Genomic DNA, 20,989 nt, shown 5'->3' on the forward strand with positions numbered 1-20,989 from the left:
ACTCCCATTCCTTTCCTGCTGTTCCTTCTGCTCGAAACACACTTCCTGTTTTCATTCCTCATTCTCCAGTCTCTTCTTATCTAACTCCTGCCCATATGTTGAAACCCGTTCCGTTTCATAATTGCATCTGCTGAGAGTTCTTGCCACCGTGTCCTACTTTCCACTTTGTTTTTTCTGTCTTTGGTGTATTTATCACTTTAAAAATTTTCTCGTAGTATTTTCTGAACTCCTCTCAATTCCCCTACTGGTTTATAAACTCCCTTGCAGTCGGCATTCGCATGGGCTTCCCCGCTTTTCTTTTCATTGAGTGACTCATGCAGGAATATGAGGCCAGAGCTCAGGAAACCCCGAGCTGTGCAGAGTTCATCTCTCCAGAACTGTCTCTTCATCGCACAGAAGAGCTGTCTCTTCTGTGCATCGGTGAGCTCAGTAGGGTTTGGCAGGAGAAGCTCTCACTCTGTTCAGTGGGCCCAGCTGATGCTCGGTATTGCTGGTCAGAGAATGGGCACTGAGCCTGTGTCCCTCAGTGACAAGGGGTTGGTCTAATTCTAGCTTATTCCTCTGTTTGGCTTCAGGCTTTGTGTCACTCCTGGGTTGTTGGCCACACTTAGTCAGACCCTGGGATTTAGCTGCTGAGCCACCTCTCAGCCCGTTGACCTCCCTTCTTGTTTAAGCTGCTCTTTGCTATCTTTTGAGGCTGGGGGTCCTGGGACCACCTTAGTGGTTCTGCTCTGGACTGAGCCCCACTTTGGGTGTTCCCTTTGGGAAAGACAAAGAAACACAAAAATTCCTTGTCCGTTAATGCCTGTTGGGTCCCCAGGCAGCCCTGCTTGGAGGAACACTGAGTCTTCACTGGCTGATGAAAGGTAAAACTCTCAACAGCGTCCAGATAGCGTTTCCTCTCTTTTGGCCGGTTTTTGGTTTTATTAGTTTCCCAAGCTTCCGGTTCATCCGTTGAGAGTCGGGATGTGAATCCGTTCAGTCTAGCAAGCAGCGAGGGTCTGCCCTGGGCGTGGGAAGAGTAGCCTTCTCTCAGGAGCCCAGAGCGTTAAACCTGACACCATTGTAGATGGAAAGCGTGGTGGAATCCCGCCTGTAGACGTGTTTTCTTTGGCTCACACACACTTTCTCTTTTTGCAGTGGAGCAAGTTCCCTTAAAATCTTGATTGCTGGTTTTCTCTGAAATAACCGGATGACCTGGCAGCGTTGGCCCCTTGTTCCGGTGGCTCTTGGAGGTGGGCGGTGGGGGTTCCCGAGGTCGGCTCCCTCCCAGGGTCTCTCTTTTGACATGTGGCCCTCTCTCCTTACTGATGTCACCCGGCTGGTCCATACCCATCACTGCAGCCTCTGGCTTTGTTGGGTGGGCCTCTTGGGCCAGATTGGGCTAGATTGGGAAGGAGGGATGGGACAGAGGCTACCCTGCTCCCCTAGGGCCGGGCGATTCCATCAGGTGGACAGAGGTGGACTGGCACCCTGGGTGCAGGCATAGCCCAGGCAAAAGCACGGTTAGCGTCAGACCAGCACAGCGTGCTCCCAGTCATGCCGGAGTTCATCTTGCACCTGGTTCTCCTCTCTTTGGAAGGTGGAAGCTTAGAGCTTGGAGGGATCAACAGGGTTGTTCCCATTGGCTGATTCTGGAATCTTCCGCATGGTGATTGTCCCCAAAGACCACATTTTCAGCTCCAGAGAAAAGCCAGACAGAGGCCTTCACCCCAGATGGTTTGCCTCTGTGCACGTGTGCTCAGTGCCCCAGTTGTGTCCGACTCTTCATGACCCCCTGGACTGCAGGCCCCCAGGCTCCTCTGTCTGTGGGATTTCCCAGGCAAGAATACTGGAGTGGGTTGGCATTCCCTTTTTCAGGGGGACCTTTCTGACCCAGGGATCAAACCCATGTCTTGCGCGTCTCCTGCAGCGCCAGGCAGATTCTTTGCCACTGAGCCACCTGGGAAGCCTGGTTTGTCCTCCGAAAGCCCTGAAGTGGGTCTGGGAGGCAGCTGAAGCAACATTAGTACACTCACCCCATGAATGCTGAGGAGTGGCTGCAGGTGGGAAGGCGGGGGTCTGGAGCCGGAGGACCCCTCTGTTTGGCTCCGCTTCTCACCGGCTGTTATACTCTAGGGAATTAATTAAGTTAGCTCATCCTGGCCTCGGTTTCCCCAGTTGTTGGGTGGAGTCATAGTGAGAGAGAATTAGAACCCACCCAGTGCCTTGCGAAGGGCGCTCACCCATCGAGTGGCCTCGATTGTGTAATTCATCTAGAAGGACAGACAAGCGTGGTTTCACCCCAGCAGCAGCCCAGCCATTTCCCACTCACCCCAACTGCTGTGAGCATCCTCCAGGACTTCGGAAGCAAGTTGGTTATGAACGGTATGTAACTAACAAACTCAGGCTCTGCTGCCAGACTTCGAATTGTGGGTCGAACATCAGAAGCCGTGACCTCTCCGTGCTTGGATACCCATCCGAGGAGGTGACAGACCGCCTTCCGCCGATGGCAGATCACATCCGGTCCTCACACCCTCACCTGGTTGTGCGGCGAGGGGCGGGGGCAAGGATATTCACCATCTGAAAGATAGGGGGCTCTTAGGAACTGGCCCACCCCTCCTCGGTCACCATTTTTTCTTCGTGTCTCTGAACCCTCATTAATTTTTCACAGGCTCGTGATGGATAGTTTTTATTTATTCACGTCTGAGGTTCTGTTGTGTGAAAAGGACTCATTTTATAACATTACATATTCATGGCTTGGGATAGATGGGATCAGGAGCTTATTATTAATGTGTCACTGTGGGAAACTGACTCGAGTTCACCGGCAAACCTTGTTAAATTCCGTGTGGTCAGCAGACACGGGGAAGTTTGGGATACGTTCTTTGAACAGAGGGCAGGGAGTTTGCCGAGGCTGTCCCCCAACCCAGTGAAACAAGTTTAAATCTTACTTAAATCTTTTGAAGTAGTAATTGGAAGGAAGAAAAAAAAAATAAAGCAGGAGGAAGGCAAAGATGAAGTCTTGTTGAATAGCCTGGTTTCCCAAGCATCCTGTGGATTGCATACCAACGTTGTTGGCGCAAACTCTTTACTGGAAGAGTTTTTATGGAAAGTTTACGTAAAGACTCTAGTTGCTTTTCCTACTGCCATTTCTGGCCTCTCCCCTGGGTGCAAGTCGCAGTTTTCTCCACTTATGCATTCATCCTCCTGACTCCCTCCATCCCCACCCCCACCCCTGGATTCTGGGGGACTTCTCATTTTGGAGCTCCTATTGACATCACCGAATTCCTCGCCCTGGACCAACAGACTTGTTATTAACATACCATCTTGTAAACCGAAGCCGGGGGAGAGGGCTCAGTGGGGAAGCTGGCCCAATATGCTTCAGCCTGAAGCTCGTAAGAGGAAAGCATATGCTGTGTTCCGTTCTCTGCAAAGACAGGCGCTGGTGTCTGTTAGGGACAGGATGCAGATTTGGTACGGTTCAGGTGGCGGGCTGTTGCGCGTTTGCGTTTGGCTTAACTGTGTCATGGCCAGCAGCCACTGCTGTCAAACAGGCTCCCTCCCGTGAGAAGAAACACAAAGTAAATGCATGAACAGGATACATTTTTTTTACAACGTGTACATTTTGGAAGTCTGCACTTCAGGCATCTGACTCGTGCCTAGGATACAAAGAATTGCATAGTACCCGCTTCGCCACACATCAATGGGCGTTTTCCAGCAGAGAATTTTTTCCTGATAACCTTGTCCTCCAAAGGGGTTAAAAAAAAACAAAGCAGTGAAATCCTTTTGATAACTGAAGCAATTAGCTTTTAAAGTTGATGGTGGGGTGTCAGCGGCCTGAGTGGGGGACAAAGGAGTGAAATATCCCCTCAAAGGCCTCCTCCAACGATGTTTCCATAATGCAAAACATTTGTTTCTCGCCAGGATCCCATTGGCGATTGGCTGGTATTATATTGCCATTTATATTGGAAAGGCAGGCAGTGCGAAAACCGTAGTCTATTAAGAGTTTGTGAGTGTGTGCATGTGTATACAGTGAAATAATATCTAGTGTAATATGAAGTGACAGTCAAAATTACAGCTTTTCTCTCGCCGCAAGGGTACTTCTTTGCCAAGTATAGTAATATTGTTGTAGCAGTGTTCAAGGCTGTCAGCAATTCTGGCTTACTCTGTAGAGAGTCATAAGAGTGTGTGGAAGGAAGGAGCTTCCTGTCAGGGGAAATACTATAATTTTGATATATATTTGTTGGTGCCAAACTGCAATTAAATAGGAGGTGTTGGAAGAAGGTTTTATTTAACCAGCTTGGATTTGTTAATTAATTAGCAGGACCGTGCGTTTGGAGCGCATCAAGAGGTGGGTCCGTGCTGTTCCTGCAACTTGGTTTCACACTTCTGTTTTTTTTGTTTCTTTGCTTTAAGAAAACAAAACAGAATTACCACCCCCACTCCCCAAATTGGGCAGAATGAAATGTTTTCAAGCACCAAAGGAAGGGAAAAATAAAGCGCCTTGAATGGTCTTACCTATTATATCTTCTTTTGGGAGCTTTCCCTTGGTCTGTTAATGTTTGGTTTTCTACCTCGCTGGCCTGACAGACATGTAGTTTTTGGAGCAATGTCTGTTCTAGGCGGACCTCATTTTATTTGCCTTCACTTTACTGCGTTTCACGGATACTGGGTCTTGTACAAATTGAAGGTTTGTGGCAGCACTGCATAGAGCAGACCTGTCCGTGCTGTTTTTCCAACAGCATTTCCTCACATTGTGTCTCTGTCATATTTTGGTAACTTCCGCAATATTTCAGACTTTTCCATTATCATTTGTTATGGTGACCTGTGATCAGTGATCTTGGATGCTACTTTTGCAAAAAAAATTAGGACCCATTGAAGGCTCAGATGATAGTTAGCGCTGTGAAGCAGTAAAGCATTTTTCAATTTTTTGTTTTGTTTTGTTTTTTAAACTTAAATTTTATGTTGGAGTATAGTTGATCAACAGTGTTGTGATACTTTCAAGTGTATAGCAGAATGATTCTTATATACATATACATGTTATGTATTTTTTTTCAAATTCTTTTCCCATTTAGGTTGTTACATAGTATTGGTCAGAGTTTCCTGTGTTACACAGTAGGTCCTTGTTGGTTATCTATTTTATTCTTTTGAAGCTTTTTTTGTTTTGTTTTGAGGTATCCGGTTAACAAACACTGTTGTGACGGATCCGGGTGAGCAGCGAAGGGACTCAACCATTCATACACATAGGCGTGATGCCATTGCGCCCTCAAGAGGCTACCGCGTAGTGTCAGCAGAACTTTAATATGAACTGGGAAACCAGAAAATTGGTGCGACTCGCCGTATGGTGATCCTTGCTTTACTGTGGTGGTCTGGAGCCAAACTTGGCAAGATCTCCAGGTCATGCTTGTGGATGGTTAACTTGCGCCTCAATTAGTGTGTGGTTACGTTGCAGTGCTTTCCAGGTGGCTAGAGGAAAAATGGTGGTCTTACACTGTGTGTGTGTGTGTGTGTGTGTGTGTGTGTGACATTGCTTGCAAAGCACTAGTCCGTCCTTTAGTCTTCTGTGAGAGATGCTAGGTGCCACTGGAACAGTGACAAGTTTCTTGGCAGCAACTCCTTCCCTTCTTAAACAGGAATGAGGGCATCACCCTAGTTCCCAGTAAACTGCTATTCAGATGAAAAACACTTTCTATTTTGAATAAGTAGAAACACCACAGAAGACTGAAATAGCAACAGCATATTAGAAAGGCCAAGGCAGTTATGTGTGAAGAAATAAAGAACAGAAAGATGGTGTTGTTTTAACAAGGCGAATTTAAGAGTCTCAGAAAAGCAGTATGTGTGTGTGTGTGTGTGTGTGTCTTTTGGGCGGTGGGGGTGGTTTCTTCTCATACTGAGCATTTTGCAAATTAAGTGAGTTTCATTTTCCTGTAAAATATGAATCCAATAACATTTTATATGATCATAAAATCTGTCTACTTTTGTCTCCATCTTTTATGAAAAAAAAAGAAATATTCCTAAAGTATATTACAGAAAATAATTAATAAGCAACCTTTCATAGTTATTTTCTGAGGTTAATTGTTACCCTAAGAAATCAATTTCAATTTCTTCAGTTTAAAAGACTCATTTGTGACTGACTGTTTCCAAAAAAGCGAGTGAGTTAAAATTTTAAATGGGAGCCCTCAGTCCCTAAAGAAAATGCCTTTGCTGCTGCTGGCTATGATCCATCCAGAGCCGTCTTGCCCATTCATACCCCATGCCAAGAGAATGTATGGACAATGGGATGGAGCTGTTAGAATCCAGTGTGGGAGACGGGTTACAGTAAGGACCCAGAGTCGTCTTCAGAGCGTTGATACCCACGAGTCTTCACAGAACAAAGTAGTTTGGCCCTTTTTCACTTTTACTGTTGTCTTTGTATTTTTTGCTAACCTTCCTGCTCGCCCAGCCTGAGCTTGGGCATTGGGCGGTGGGGTTGGGGTTGGGCAGGAGAGGCACTGTTCATCTGTTTTCAGGATGCTTGCTCCCCAGGTCCCGGGATGGAGCTGAGTGCACAGGGAACAGGGGAGAGAAATGTAAGCCTGGAGCAGGAAACCCGAAACGAAGGGAGGGAGTCCAGTTCCCCTCCTTGTGATCTCCTGTGAAAGTCATCAGGACTGCGCTGTCCTCGCCAGGCACCTGCGCGTTGCGAGCCCCTGCCGGCGTGTCCCGGCTCACTGTGGCAGGCCCCCGCTGCTGGAGCAGCACTTGCGCAGGGGTGGGATTTCCTCTCAAAGTAAATACGTTCTTCAGGTACATGAAAAAAAAAAGTGTCTTTCCACCTTTAATCTACGTTTTCTTTCACTGCTTGGCTCAAAACCTCCTGTCCATCGGAATGATTAATGCTGTATGTTTTGTGTCTTTTAACACTTTGTTCAACACTTTGGGGCATACAGCAAAGAATGTACAACTTCTAGGGGTCAGGTGAGACAGAAACACTCCACCTGGATAGCCGCTTTTTCCCTTTAGGACCTCAGCACATAAGGATGGGAGAGGTGTACAGATTTGTGGGATGAGCTAAGGACAGACTCCTCGGGTAATTCATCAGGAGGTTTCTGTTGCCCGTGGAAAAGCCCAAATGCAAACTACCGTTAAGCTGAAACAGTCATCATGGGCCCTCAAGATGCAGGGGTCAGCAAATTTTCTCTGCAGTAGGACAGAGAATACATATTTTTGGTGCTGAGGCTGGATGGTGTCTGACCCAAGTACTCAGCTCAGACAGGAGGGAGCTCAGTGGGTATGGCTGCTGCGCCAATAAAACTGTGGCTGTGGATGCTGGACTCTGAATCCACCTTATTTTTCATGTGTCACAAAGTGTTCTTTTTTTTGTTGTTCCACCACCTAAGAAAGGTGAAGCATTTTTAGACCCTGGGATGGACAAACGGCAGAGGTTCAGATCTGGCCAGGTGGTCGTACTTTGCCAACCCAGGGTTTAGAGTCGGGCTTTTTTCAGAACTCACATATGTCATCAGGCCCCCATCTTTATCTAAACTCTTGGTTTTGATCATCTTTTATTTGTTGGGTGTCAAGGTAGCCACTGAGAGACGAACAGCATCCCAATGACCTGGGCACCAAGAAGCTGGTTTCCCCCACCCAACATGGTCCCTGGACAGAAGCCCCAGGCAGAACTTGATTGGCCTGGCTTGAGGCCGACAGCATCCTTGTAAGTGATGACCCAGGGAACAGGGTTCTTGGTCAAGGCTGGAATCACATGGAGTCACAGAGGCCCAGTTCCCTAATGGAAAAGTGCGCTCAGGAGGGACCCAGGGATGCATCCTGGAGAGAGAAAGTTGTAGCTTCCCCGTCCTCTCTGATCCTTTTATAATCTGATGTAATTGTAATTTTGGACACAAGGAAGAAATCCTTTCTGGATGGAGCTTCAAAAGGGAGTGTGGTGCGTGTTCTCTCATCACTGCCTAGCTGGGTCCTTGTCGATTGCCCTGCAGAAATTGTATTACTGTTTCCATCTCCTCGACACCTGGCCTGAGGTTCTGTTCCCTGGAGGCAGAGCCCAAGTCATGCTGCTTTTTCAAGTGGTGTGGGGAGGGTGGGGGTTGTGCTTTCAGGAGGGGGAATGGGGAGAGGGGCCCAGGGCAGGGCAAACATTGTAGGAGGGTGCGACCAGTTTCATCCTGTCCGCCCCTCCCCTCCTGCAGGGGCTCTGGAGTGTGACTGGTACCCTAGAGTGGATCTTGCTCGACACGGGAGCCTGGCTGGCTGGCTGGCAGGCAGTCATTGCTTAGCCAGCATCAGCCAGGGAAGAGGGCGGTGGGAGTGCAGCCTCCCAGGCGAGGCAGAAAGGGGTGTCAGCCTGTGAGTTCTCAGACAGCACTCAAAGCCCTGGGCCCGCTTGCTCAGTAAAGGGACCTGCGGCGAGGAGGGACCCCTGCATTGTGCCCGTCAGCTCCAGAGCGTCCTCTCTCGAAAAGCGCTCCCTTCCTGGCAGGAAGAAGCACGCAGGCCTGGAAACCCGCTGCAGGCAGGGGCTGTCCCTGTACCTGACCACACCAAGTGCCAGCCTTCAAACTGACTTTGCCCTCCTGCCCTTGGCCCCGTACCTGCCTTTTCACTTTAGCCCCTGTAACTCAACAGAGTGATCCTCCAATCACTTTTGTTTAGCGAAACTCACAGCTTTTCGGGATGCTGTGCTAATGTCTTCTGTTTTTAATTGCGTAAATATATTACACACAGCTGGACAGGTTGCTTCCTTGCTGGCCCTGCTGTTGCAGATTGAACATGGATAAAGTTTTCTTGTACTCACCGAGAATGCGTGCGGTACTTTATTCCTGTGGCTCTTCTTCCTTTAGAAAGCATTATTTGCGTGAACGTTTCAGAGCACTCTTAAGATATCGAAAACTTGAAGAAAGAAAGGAAAAGGGAAACGCTTTCCCCTCCCCCAAACAATGGCTACACTGTGACAACAGTGGGTTGAGCTAAATTCAGCTGCGTCAAAGGAAGAGCAATAAAAGCAGATGGATTGTTCTCTAAGCTTCACTTTATTGGATATTGTAATTGACATATAGTTGTCATTTATAATCATCTGTCCATTCCTGTGAGTTGGGAGCAGTAAAGTTAATTGTGGCAGCTCATTTGCATTAATCTCACCTCTGAAGGGTACAGTAACCCATTAATATCATGTCATGATGAATTATCACAAATAACATTGAACATATTGATTAACGATCTCTGAGATTTGTATCTCGTTAAAACATTTTGTTAGCTCTTTAAACTTTTAAGCCAACAACCATCACACGTAGGAGGGGTTTGGCGATCATCTGAGAGGTGGTGCTGGGAGGTGGTGTACACTGCAGGGTCACTGGTTTAAGGAGTTGGCTCACTCAGTTCCCATTAGATGTTTTTTTTTCCCTCCCTACCAGAAGCCAAGTACGTTTTCTTGGTACATTTCTCCTACTTTTCACCAGATGATGGTTTCTTCAAAACTTGTACTTCAAAACTTATGAAGCGGCTTTGATTCTCCACTGGAATGATTCTAATAAGATTTTTTTTAAGTTATCCTTCCAACACCCTAAATCGTGGCCTTCAGAATCTTTTACCCACCTAGATCTGCCTGCTATTTGGAAATAAACATTTTTTTTTTCTTCCTTACATCAAAATCTCACAACTTATACAGCCATACCTTGGATATGTGACAGGCTTGGTTCCAGACTACCGCAGTAAATCAAACAACAAAAGTTTTGACTTCCCAGTCCATATAAAAGTTCTCTTCATACTATAGTCTACCAAGTGTGCAAAAGTGTTATGTCTTTAAAAAATATGTATCTTTTAATTAAAAAATAACTTTATTATAAAACATGCTAACCATCATCCAAGCTTTCAGCCAGCTGTATTAGTAACATCAAAGAATGCTGATGACAGGTCACCATAATACAATGATAATGAAAAAGCGTGAAATTTTAGGAGAATGAACAAAATGTGGCCAGAGGCACTAAGCGAGAAACTGCTGTTGGGAAGACGGCACCAATACACTCACTCAGTGCGGAGCTGCCCTGGACCTGCAGTTGGTCAAAGAAACGCAGTATCTTTGAAGCACAGTGAAGCAACGCCCGATAAAATGGCTCGTGCCTGTGTGTTAACACATGTTAACGTAAACATAGGCGTGAACTTGTTTGAAATATTGTCATTTAAAATACCACTCACTAAACGCTTTATTGTATAAAAGCGACTTCCTCTCTTTCTGGGTGCTCTTGTTCATCAGGTGACTGCGGAAGACTTTGTCTTCTCTGTGTCGCTCCGCAGAACGAACACGTGAACAGGACCAGCAGAGAAGGCGTCGTGTCAGCCACACAAACACGTGGACATAATAAAAAGTTACTTTTCTTTCCCAAAGCCCTGTCTGTGCAGGATTTCCCGGTAAAAGTTTAACTGCAGCGGATACAGTCATGAGAAAGTTTGGCACAGGAGTAGAGTTGCAGAGCCTCGTTCTTTAGAACTCTTTATAAAAGAGTTGTAAAACTAATGTAGTATCTGAGCTCTCCAACTTGGATCTGTCTTCCACTTACGTTTATTACTTGGTCTGTTTTCCCAACATAAGTATTGAACACACGGCCGATAGGGGCACCAGTCTCTTCACAGGAAGGGCAACTGAGCTGCCTGAAATAAAGATGCCTGAGATGACTTCATCACTGCTTGGCTAGCTTGAATGGTCTTAAGCCCGGAGGGTGGTTCTGGAAAGGGGCAGAGTGCACGGACTTGTGCTTATCTGCTAAGACCTCCAGCCCTGGGCCTGTGACTCCCTGTTGAGGGAAAGATCGCGACCCCAGTGTCTTTCCAGAAGCCAGCTCCTAGAAGGCAGGAGTGATGGCTGAGCCCCTGGAAGCCTTCTCACGGCTAGGAAAAGTCAGAAGCATGCTGGCTGAGTGCTGGTGGGAAAGATGGCTGCAAGTATGAATTGTTTGTACCTTTAGCCGACAAGTGAGGGCAGTGGTACCACCCTGACTTCCTCTCGGATGCTCGCTCCCATGCAGGGGTCTTAAAACCACAAGCGGACCATGTGTGCAGCCGGCTTAGCGCCTGAATCACCAAGGACAGAGTGGGTTGCTTCCTTGTAAGACCCACTTTCCTCTCCGCGCTTTGTCAGGCCGGTAATGTTCTTCACCCACTGAGTATTTAATATCGGTGTTTTCAAATCAAAGAACAGGCTTTTTGTATCCCAGGATAGTATCTTGTAAAGCCAGCCTCTTTATTACTTCACCAGTTTAAGGCTTTATTACTTGCGACCTAAAGCTGGCTGGTGAATTATGCATGTTGGGGCTCCCTGCCCCACCTTACATTTTGGGGTTCCAGAAAGGACAAGGGGATCTCAATGTGCATTCCTTTCCATCCGTGGTATTAATCCTTATTCGTTCTAAAAATCTGCTAACGGAAATATTTCCATTCAGCTCATTAATCAATTGTGATTTTCATTCCCTTGTTTTGTAAAAGCTGTTGCAATAAATACTTTTTTTTCTTTCACAAGGCGAAAATCCAAGAGATGGATGCAGCCAGCGTAATTAATTGCACCCAGTTACAGGAGATCAGCAAGTTTGTGGGATTCACATGCTGCTGTACCATATGGTTGCCCAGTAGGCGAAAAATTTGATTAATGTTTTGAAGTAGATTTTTTTCAGCAAATATTACAGCCCCAGATGAGGTGTTCTTTTTTTCTTTTTTTTTCCTTTAACTTGCTAGTATTGTTACACTTAGCTGAAGGAACCAACCCTCTGATTTAAAGCTTAATAATATTGGGATCCAGTGAAAACTTAACATGCAATAAAAATTGCAGTCAGCCTGCCTCTTGTGGGTACAGAAAAATAATGCATTATGTCTTTGTTTGTAATTAAATGTGAAAGTTGGAGTCCAGAATTTGATTTTTTTTTTCCCTAAAAAGAAACATAACGTTTTTTTCCCCAAGTGGTGCAGTTTTGGTATGATTTATAAACAGAACATTTGGGTAGACTTTTAAAACTAAAAGGAAACAGCAAAACAAAACAAAAAGAGTTAGTGAAGTTTCTTATAAATTGCATTCTCCGTACCAATTAGATGGTCATGAATTTAACTATGAGTGGCATAGAAAAGTTTAAGCTATCTCTGCTGTTATCCTAAGGTTTCAGTTTTTCATAACCAGTCAAGATATTCATAGTTAATTTCTCCTTTATTTAAAAAAGTCTCCTTTAGATTTTTGCATAAATTTATAGTCTCCTTGGTGGCTGAGATGGTAAAGAATCTGCCTGCAATGCAGGAGACCCAGGTTTGATCCCTGAGTTGGGAAGAGAAGGGAATGGCTATTCACTCCAGTATTCTTGCCTGGGAAATCTCATGGACAGAGGAGCCTGGAGGGCTGCAGTTCATGGGGTCACAAAGAATCAGACACCACTAAGCGATTAACGTTATACACACAGTCTCCTTACTTTTTTAAAACGATAAAGCAGAAAGTTGGTTTTGTTTTAAGACTCCTTGTCAGGCTGGATACACATCCCCTTATGGCACTCTCCTGCTGGGGTCCCCCTCCAACTTCTCTGTCCAGTCGCTGGAAGAGAGTCAGGCCTTTGGTAACAAGACAGGGTACGGTAGGTCTGACCTTGGCATTCAGAAAAACAGCCTGAAGTTTTGCAAGCATGTAGGAACTGGTGATGGACTTTGAGGAAAATAGAATAAAAGAAATTTCTCCTCTCTGATGAATATGGCTTGATGCTTCATATAGTTGAGCTTTTGTGTTTTTCTTGAGACTTAATTTCTAATTGCCAAAGCATCATATGACTCTGCTTAAATTTAGATGTCTATTAATATGAACTCTTAGCTCAAGTGTTTAGAGCATGGTCTTTAGCCAGGCATCAGACTATTCTGAGTCTCTGAGTCTTGGCCAATAGAAAATTCTGTTGTTTTTTTTTTTAGTTTTTGGCTGCACCATGTGGCATGTGGGACCCCTAGCTCCTTGACCAGAGACTGGACCTGTGCCCGCTGTGGCGAACGTGCAGGAGACTTAACCCCTGGGCCACCAGGGAAGTTCCGAAACTTCTCTTGAGTCACGAACAATGTCTGTAACTTGGACTGCACCCCCCACCCCCACCCCACCACTGGTCTAGAGAGGTCCTTCGTTCAAAAGGAACCGTGTTATCTGAATCCACCAAAATGGCACTACGTGCTGTCAGCTCTCAGCGGTCACGCGGTTATTGCTCTCTTTCTCTGCTCTGTGTCTAGAGCGTCCGAGTGGCTCTCAGTGTGGCCCGTTTTCCGATGGCTCAGTGAGGGGTCAGGGGAAAGGCAGCAACCAGGCCAAGAGGACCATGTCCTCTGGTTTTGATTTGCCAAGTCAAATCTTTGAGCAAAGTGGTTAGACTGTTTTCGATAATTACATGGCACCAGGCTTCTAATTTTTTTTTTTTTTGGTGAGGGAGGAAATTAGCTGAATAGTAGTTATCCACAAAGACATGAAAAGAAATGTTACAGTGATGTCATATTAAAAAAAACAAAACTCCACAGAAAGCAGTAGAGCCCGTCTTTCTCCTCAGTTTGAGCTGAAGCTGTTTCTCTCATTTTCATTACGGCATCCGGTAGAGATTCTTAGACTAAGGCAGTTTCCAAGACACCATTTAAGAATGTGTTTTTCTCAGACCCAAGTAACTTTTTGTCAAATTTCGTCAAGTTTTGTCATTTCATCACTCCTAAGCGAGTATGTTGTAATTGTGCAATTTAAGCAGTGAGTTTTGATTTCGTGTGGTCCCCTCCAAATAGAGCCTGGAATTTTTTTTTTAATTTGAAAACAAGGAAATAGTTTTTCATTTTTGTTTAATACAGCAGGTGAAACACAAACAATGCACAGTCAGTTGGCAGGAGACTGTATATGGAATTATTTATGAGTTTATGTTTTTTTTTTAAGCAGCACATACATATATGAAATTCATTAGGTGACAGGATGGATGATTCAGGGAAACGGTGTGTGTGAGAGACCCCGAGAGTGCAGTGCCGGTGGCGTACGGCGACCCGAGCTCTGTTCCCAGCAGTTCTGTCCACGTCCGTCTCGTTGTTGTTGTGGTCGTCATTTTAATAAAATGGGTTTGGAAAGAACAAGCCTCTTCACAGTGCAGTATTTTTTTGGGGGGGAGCCCAAAGGAGAAGAATGTATTTTTGGTCCATCTCTTGTTAGTAATGCATACTGCCACATGATGACATTCCCAGAACAATTATCCTGACCTTTTCTGTCCCAGGGGAGCCCAGTACATGCGCAGCATCTCCCTTCACATCTGCAAATTTTACTTCCCTGGGTGGAATCCTTTGGAGAGAGATCATTCCCAGAGTATCAGTTCCCTTCAACGAAATTTCCTTTTGTTTGAACTAACACCCTGCGATCAGGATTTACAGGTCCTATCAGTGTAAGTGGCTCAGATTGGGTGATTTACCAGCAAGTATCCATCAGTTGAATGAATTTTGCTACATTTTTCAAGTGGGAAGAAATGTAAACAAGTTTAGGAAGGGCGGGGGGAAGTCCGTCCTAGGGGGCAGGAAGAAAAAAAAAAAATCATCCTTGAGGTCCCACTGTTTGAGACTAGGTGTTGCTGTGCAAGGCTCACCCCCAGCAGGAAGGCTCTGCTTTTGCCCGAGGTGCTTACTCAGCACAGGGCACCTCGGCAGCTGGGGCAGAGGGGCACCAGGCGGAGGGGCCCTGGGTGGAGAGGCAACGGCAGAGCCGGGGAGTGGGGGGGACTCCGGCTGCAGAGCTGCCAAGGACGCAGGAGTGCCGGGGAACCGCTCTCCCTGGAGCTGGCCAGCCCGCGCTAGGCCACGCTGGTGTTCAAGTCAAATACAAGAGAGCTAATGATTCTTAAGGCGCTTTAAAGTGGTTTGTCTCTGGTAGTGTGAAGCTGGCAAGAATAAAATTCTGCAAATAGAGTTGATTTTTGATGACCCACCGAAGGCAAGTGCTAAAAGTGGTTGGTGGGCTCCAGTGACCTGGAGTTTGTCCCACGTCAGGGAAAGTGTACAGTTATCGGAGTTACTTACTAATGAAAAAGGAAGAGGAAAAAACAAGATTATTTGGTTACAGAGCAGTGGGAATGAACAGAGCTCTGGCTCTTACAAGGAACAGGTCTGAGAAAGCTTCCACATTTGGGATCCAAGACTAGCGCTTTCCCAGAGAAGGCGCTCCGCTGTCCTGGTGGGACAGGTGGGAAGCAAAACTCCTGTGACGGAGAATGGGGCTCCTCGTGAGCAGGGAGAAGCTTGAGACATTCAGGTCCATACGTTTTGGTTACAAGGTCAGACTTACTGCTGTATTTTCTAAACACTCAGTATTTGAAAAGACAACATTGCAAAGTTTCATTTTCTCTCGAACTACAGGAGGGTCTCGTTCTTTGGAGGGACATAATGAATAAAGTAATATTAGCTGCAAAAAAAAAGTGCTATATACTTGACAGTTTTTTTTTTTTTTTTTCAAGTTTTACTGACCTGCAGTGTGAATCAGTAAGTATATCATAAATGTAATAATATTCACTGGTATTTTTCATAATTACTTTATTTTGATTTTCCTGAAGGATGAGGTTATTGTGTTTTATTTATAATCAGAAGCACATTAGCCCGTGAATTCAGGTAAAGGAATATAAAGCCGCTTCTATTAATTCCTTAAAATGTAATTGCTGCTGACGTATACTTAAACACTTTCATTTGTACATCTCTCTGCATTTTTTATTTTTTCCTTTTCTCATGACATGTTTGATGAAAAAGAGCCTTTTCAATACATACTTGTTTGGGGTTTCTGTGTTTGAAATTTTATCAGAGGCTTTGGGTCTGGCCAAGCAAAAATCACACTGGAGCCTTTACTTAGGGAGCATCCTCTGAACTGACCTGTCGGTGTGTGCCCACGTGTTTATTTGTAATTAAGGCTAAGATGCTTTAGAATGGCTTTACCATGAATCTTAAAAACCTAGAGACATTTCCTGGTAAATGATGTATGGCCGTTTGCTTTGGGTTGCCGCTGAAAAGAGAATTGTTCCTGTGGCATCTTTAGGGAGAACAGCTTTCCTGTGCGACTTGCAGCCTTAACCGCCTCAAACTCCTGTTGTTCGGTAAATCTGTCAGAAGGGTCTGCGAGGGACCGTATTTATGAAGTGAGTGTAGAGTGGTCAGTCTAAAAAGCTCCTTAGCTAGTACTTTGAATTTTAAATTACACGCATAATTCAAAGGTAATGTAACTTGCAGTGTCGGACTTTAGTCCATTCCGTTAAATGGAGAAAAATGACTGACGTTTGGAATGACTTATTGATTCTCGGTGGGAAAATGACTTCTGTAATATAGGAAGTATGGTAAAAGGAATAGCTTAATTATTTAGGGAGCACTTTTCAAAATATGCTTTTACAGCAGTACAAATTGTGTATATACAAATTGTACAAGGAGGTTCTTTCTTTCTTTCTTAATTCTCTTGGAGAAAAGTTATGAGAAGGCTTATATTATTTAGTTGCTAAGACAGAGTTTAATTTTGCTTCAAATCCTGGAGGCCGTAACTAAGAAAGATATAAGGGCTAATGAGAAGTTTCTAAAATGCCTTAAAAAATATGACTTGTTCCAATTGCCATTTCTTATTTACATTATACGCCAGCGAACGTTGGGAGACCTTGACTGCCAAGATTTACAAAACACACTTCTTTCTCTCTCTTTGGTTTATGGTGTTTTTCAACAGTGTCATGAACTCACTTAATCTGATTTCATCAAGTAAATATATGGGAAGTGGAGATGACATATTTTAATCTGGCATTTGAGGAAATATTCATAAAATATCAGATAAAATATTTATTTTGGCCTTTTCCTTCTGATCTCCCTTTTGATTCACCGTGTATTCTTTGCTTAAGGACTGCAGCCTAATGTTATTTTGACTGCAGTCCACAGTGCTGGCAGCCTTTCAGATAAACAGCATATTTGTGGTTAATTGGTTGAACATGTTCTATAATTATAATTATATTAAAACCTTAATGTGCTTGAACATTTGCCCACCAAAGGCCACTCGCGTGAACCATGTTAGGTTTCTGTCATGATCACGGAGCTGGCTGGTGGCCGACATCCCGCAGTCGAGGCAGGACCGAGGGCCTGGGACTAACACGGAGACCGCTCACCATTTCCTCCTGAGACCGCCATTCGGACAGTGGCAGACACTGAGTGTGAAAATTGCCTCCTGTCTGTAACTTGTAGATTCCCGGGTTTCAGCCCGGGGGCTAACGTTTCTTCAGATTTTGAAACCAGACTGACTTGGCTTTTTATCAGCATTATACAATGGTCATAAAAAGCAAAATTAGCACTTTATCAAGTTCAGAGCCAGTCGCCAAGGCCACCATGGAGCAGGGCAAGTCACCAAAGCCCACTGCTTAGACCTGGGCAGGGAGCCATGGTGGAAATGAGCGTAGGCCTGATGGCCAGCAGCTGTGGGTGGAGGGCCCCTCTCTGCCCTCGCTGTGCCTGCTGGGTTGGCTTCGTAGCCAGCGATCCCCTGGACTTACCAGCCGAGAAGCCCAGCATTTTCTTTTTAGGTGTCAGGGTCAGCCATACCGTGGTCTCTCTCCCCATGTATAAATCAGGGTCTAAGAAGCCCTTCTTTTTTTTTTTTATGGCATGAGGATTTTTTTTTTTTTTTTACATATTTTAGTGGTTGAAAAACAGAGTCAAAGGAAGAAGAGCATTTCATGAGCCATCGAAGCATATGAAATTCAAACGATAGTGTTCGTGAAGCGTTTCCTTGGGACGCAGTGTGTTCATCTATTCATGTATTTTAGTCTGTGTCTGTCAGAGCAGAGTTCAGCAGTTGCAGCAGAGATACTGTGGCTCATAGAGCTTAAAATATTTACCATCTGGTCCCTCAAAGGAAAAGTTTGCCAGCCCCTTGATCTAAATGATGTCCTTCAGCTTCTGTCTCCTACCAGCAAGATAGTCCGGTCGGAACAGGGGCTATTCCTGGCCCAGCGCTTGGCGCAGAGTCGGGGATGTGGGTTGGATGAATCAATGAATGAATGCAAGGAAGGCAGGCCAGAAGGAAGGAGGGGAGGGAGAGGGAGAGGGGAAGACAGAGGAGAAATCAAGAAGCCACCCCAGAGCTGTGAGTACAGAGGTGTCTGTCATTCTCTTCTCTTTGGCCCAGCAACTGAGCACAGTTTATAAAACTTGAAAATCTGTCTCCAAACATGTTTGAATTCATTTTTATGGTCTTTTAATTAACCCAATAAAAATGGCAACAACACAGCAATTTTCAGAAAATGCCAGAGCCAAGTTTTTTTTTTTTTTTTTTCTTTTTTAATAGCTGTGTGTGCAATCCGTGTCACACCCACTCACAGTTATTTCTGTGGTCCAAAGAATTTTCTTTTGGACCGAGGATACTTTAAATGAGGATTTACTGAAAATATTATGTTCTATATCATTAAAGGAGGGAGACAAAAAGTTCTTCCCATATTTTTTTTTTTTATGGGATGGAGCAATTCTGGCACTGCAGAGTACGGCAGGAAATTCCATCAGGTTTTAAGCACGCTGCCCATACCCTAAAGTATTTGGAGGGACTCGTAGAAGAACCAGATGAATTCAGGCGGATCTCAGTTCCAGAACTGAATGTACCCTTCATCAAAATACTGTGTACGGTTTTCAGGGATGGACTAGCAAGGTGAGGATTCCAGTTCAGAATCTTCACACCGGTGATGCAGGCCAGATAGTTTCTGCCAAGATGTTAGAAACTCCCAGAGTCTCATGAAGGCACCCTGCCCACCCCCAGCCTTGTAGGCACACTCTGGCGCGGCCACCCTTTCTTGTTGCTCGCCTTCTCCTGGCCTGGCCTCCCGGCCCCTTCAGCCGGGTTCTCACATGGCCTGTTTCATAGCATCGTTGGGGCCATTTCAGGGCTGATGGTTAGAACCTGGAGGAAGGTCAGGGCTCTCATGTCATCTTGCTGAGAGGTATATCACCTACAGTTTTACAGATGAGAGTTGCTGGCATGGAGGGAGAGGGGTGAGCGTTAATCTAGACAGAGGTGTGCAGACCATCTGGCTCAGGTGTCGTTTTCTGGGTGGGGAGGAGCGGGCTGTTGGGGGGCGTTGGAGCAGAATGGAGGGGCTGCTGGAACTTCCATGGGGGATCTTCACGCAGAGAGCATCTTCATCCCTGTCATCGGTGCCCGACGTCGTCAGACGAAGACAGTGGTTCTCAGGCTGGAGCGTGCACGGCGTCCCCTGGAGAGCTGTTAGAACCCACCTCCCTGGGCTTCCCTGCAGGGCTCCTGATTCCAGAACTTGGGGAGGAGGGCCCAGAGAGCTGCTCTTTCAGTGACTTCCCAGATGACGGGGTTGCTGCCTGCTGGGCGATCACACTGGATGAAGGGCTCTGCCAATTTCAGCCTGAGAACACTGGCTCACTGGATAATAATATTTCTGCTACCCACAGCTTCTTTTGGTCATCCGTATGGCAGGATCTTTCTGAAAATTTTTATTTGTTTATTTATGGCTGTACCCAGTCTTTATTGCTGCTAGAGGACTTTCTCTAGTTGTGGTCATGGAGGGCCACTCTTCCCTTCGGTGCACAGGCTCAGTGGTTAACAGTGGACAGGCGCAATTGTTCTATGGCATGTGGGATCTTCCTTGACCAGGGCTCAAACCTGTGTCTCCTGCATTGGCAGACGGGTTCTTTACCTCTGAGCATTGGGCAGGAAGGATCTTACATTCTGAGTTTGAAAAACCTCCCAGTTAACTTAGTAAAATGCTTTCGCCATCATTGCTTTTAAAGCTGCCCTCTGAAGTGAGAAAACCTGAAGTACTATTGAGATAATTTGTTGTGAATGTGAATTCTGCATCACAGTGGAAAGTACGAAAACCCCTGCTTGGTGCTCATTGTGTTCAGTCTGCCTGTCCTGTTCGGTGTTTCCTGTATAAACTGGATGTACCTGCTGCCGCTGTTGGTTTTGCAGTAATAATACTTTTCTACATTAAAAAAAAAAAAAATCCCGAAATGAAAATGTAACTTAGTCTTATTATTGTAATCTCCCCTTGGCTTTTTTGCATGGATCATTTGTTTGTGAACTGGTTATTTCAGGAAGGGCTCAAAGGTAATTTCATGGTTTATAGCATTTATATTGGCGCCTTTAATGAGCAAAAACATATTGTTTTCTAATACACGAAACGAGGGATTCACATATATATATTATTTTCATTTCCAAATATTACACGTATATCAAGTTTAAGACATTGGGAACAACCAAGTAAAGAAATTATACTTCTGTACACAGGGGAAATATGCAAGTTTTGTGATGCAAAAAAAAAAGAATCGATATTTGCAGGCTTATGAGATGATTTTCTTTCTGATGCATCCAGATGATGTAGCAGGGAGCTGCTCTTGTGTTTGTCCCTCATACAGCAATTCATATCTAAAAATATGGTAACATATGGCTTTGTTATTATTTAGTTTAGGAATTTATGCACCTACAGGAGTTTTGAGAGCTCTGGGTCTCATTCAGATGTTAGTACACAGCAACTAAACAGGATAAGCTGGGGCGGGGAGTTACTCAGCCCCAGGTTATCAAGATTTGACCAATTCAATTTTTGTTTTGTTTTGTTTTTTGTTTTTTTGTTGTTGATGGTATTTATTAAACTCAAGAATTTTTTTTTCTTTTTTGAAAATGGTTCTCTTTCCTCTTCCTTATTCTGTTTCTGAAAGCCAAATTGGTGAAAGCTTTGGGCCCAATAAAAATATGGTCTGGATTGGAAAAGGGCTCAAGCTTCTTTTTCCAGGCCCGAAGCGAAGCAACTCTCCGGCTCCTGGTTCATTTGATGTCATGGGGAGTCCTTGACACCCCCATGGTCCCAGGCACAAGCCCTCCCCCGCCCCTCCCGAGCGTGTTTGTTTTACAGCTCCCGCACGGAGCCTGCAGCTGTGTAAACCCGGGAAGGGTTTCTGCCCAGCTTTGATCTTTGCACGGATCAACAATTGCCCTCCATCCCTGAACCCTGTTCCACAGCCCCCACGT

At 45.2% G+C, this 20,989-nt stretch overlaps 1 protein-coding gene across 8 annotated transcripts in view; it reads left to right on the forward strand.

Moving 5' to 3' along the window:
• The window catches only part of WWOX (WW domain containing oxidoreductase), a 930,720-nt gene that overhangs the window by 143,701 nt on the left and 766,030 nt on the right, over positions 1-20,989 (forward strand). Inside the window, exon 1 of one of the 8 annotated variants that reach the window (XM_059876990.1) lies at positions 12,935-15,468. Coding sequence (XP_059732973.1) covers positions 15,373-15,468 — 96 coding nt within the window. The 5' untranslated portion in view covers positions 12,935-15,372. 8 annotated transcript variants of the gene reach the window in all.

Source organism: Bos taurus, chromosome 18, assembly GCF_002263795.3.
Source record: "Bos taurus isolate L1 Dominette 01449 registration number 42190680 breed Hereford chromosome 18, ARS-UCD2.0, whole genome shotgun sequence".
Taxonomy (NCBI): domain Eukaryota; kingdom Metazoa; phylum Chordata; class Mammalia; order Artiodactyla; family Bovidae; genus Bos; species Bos taurus.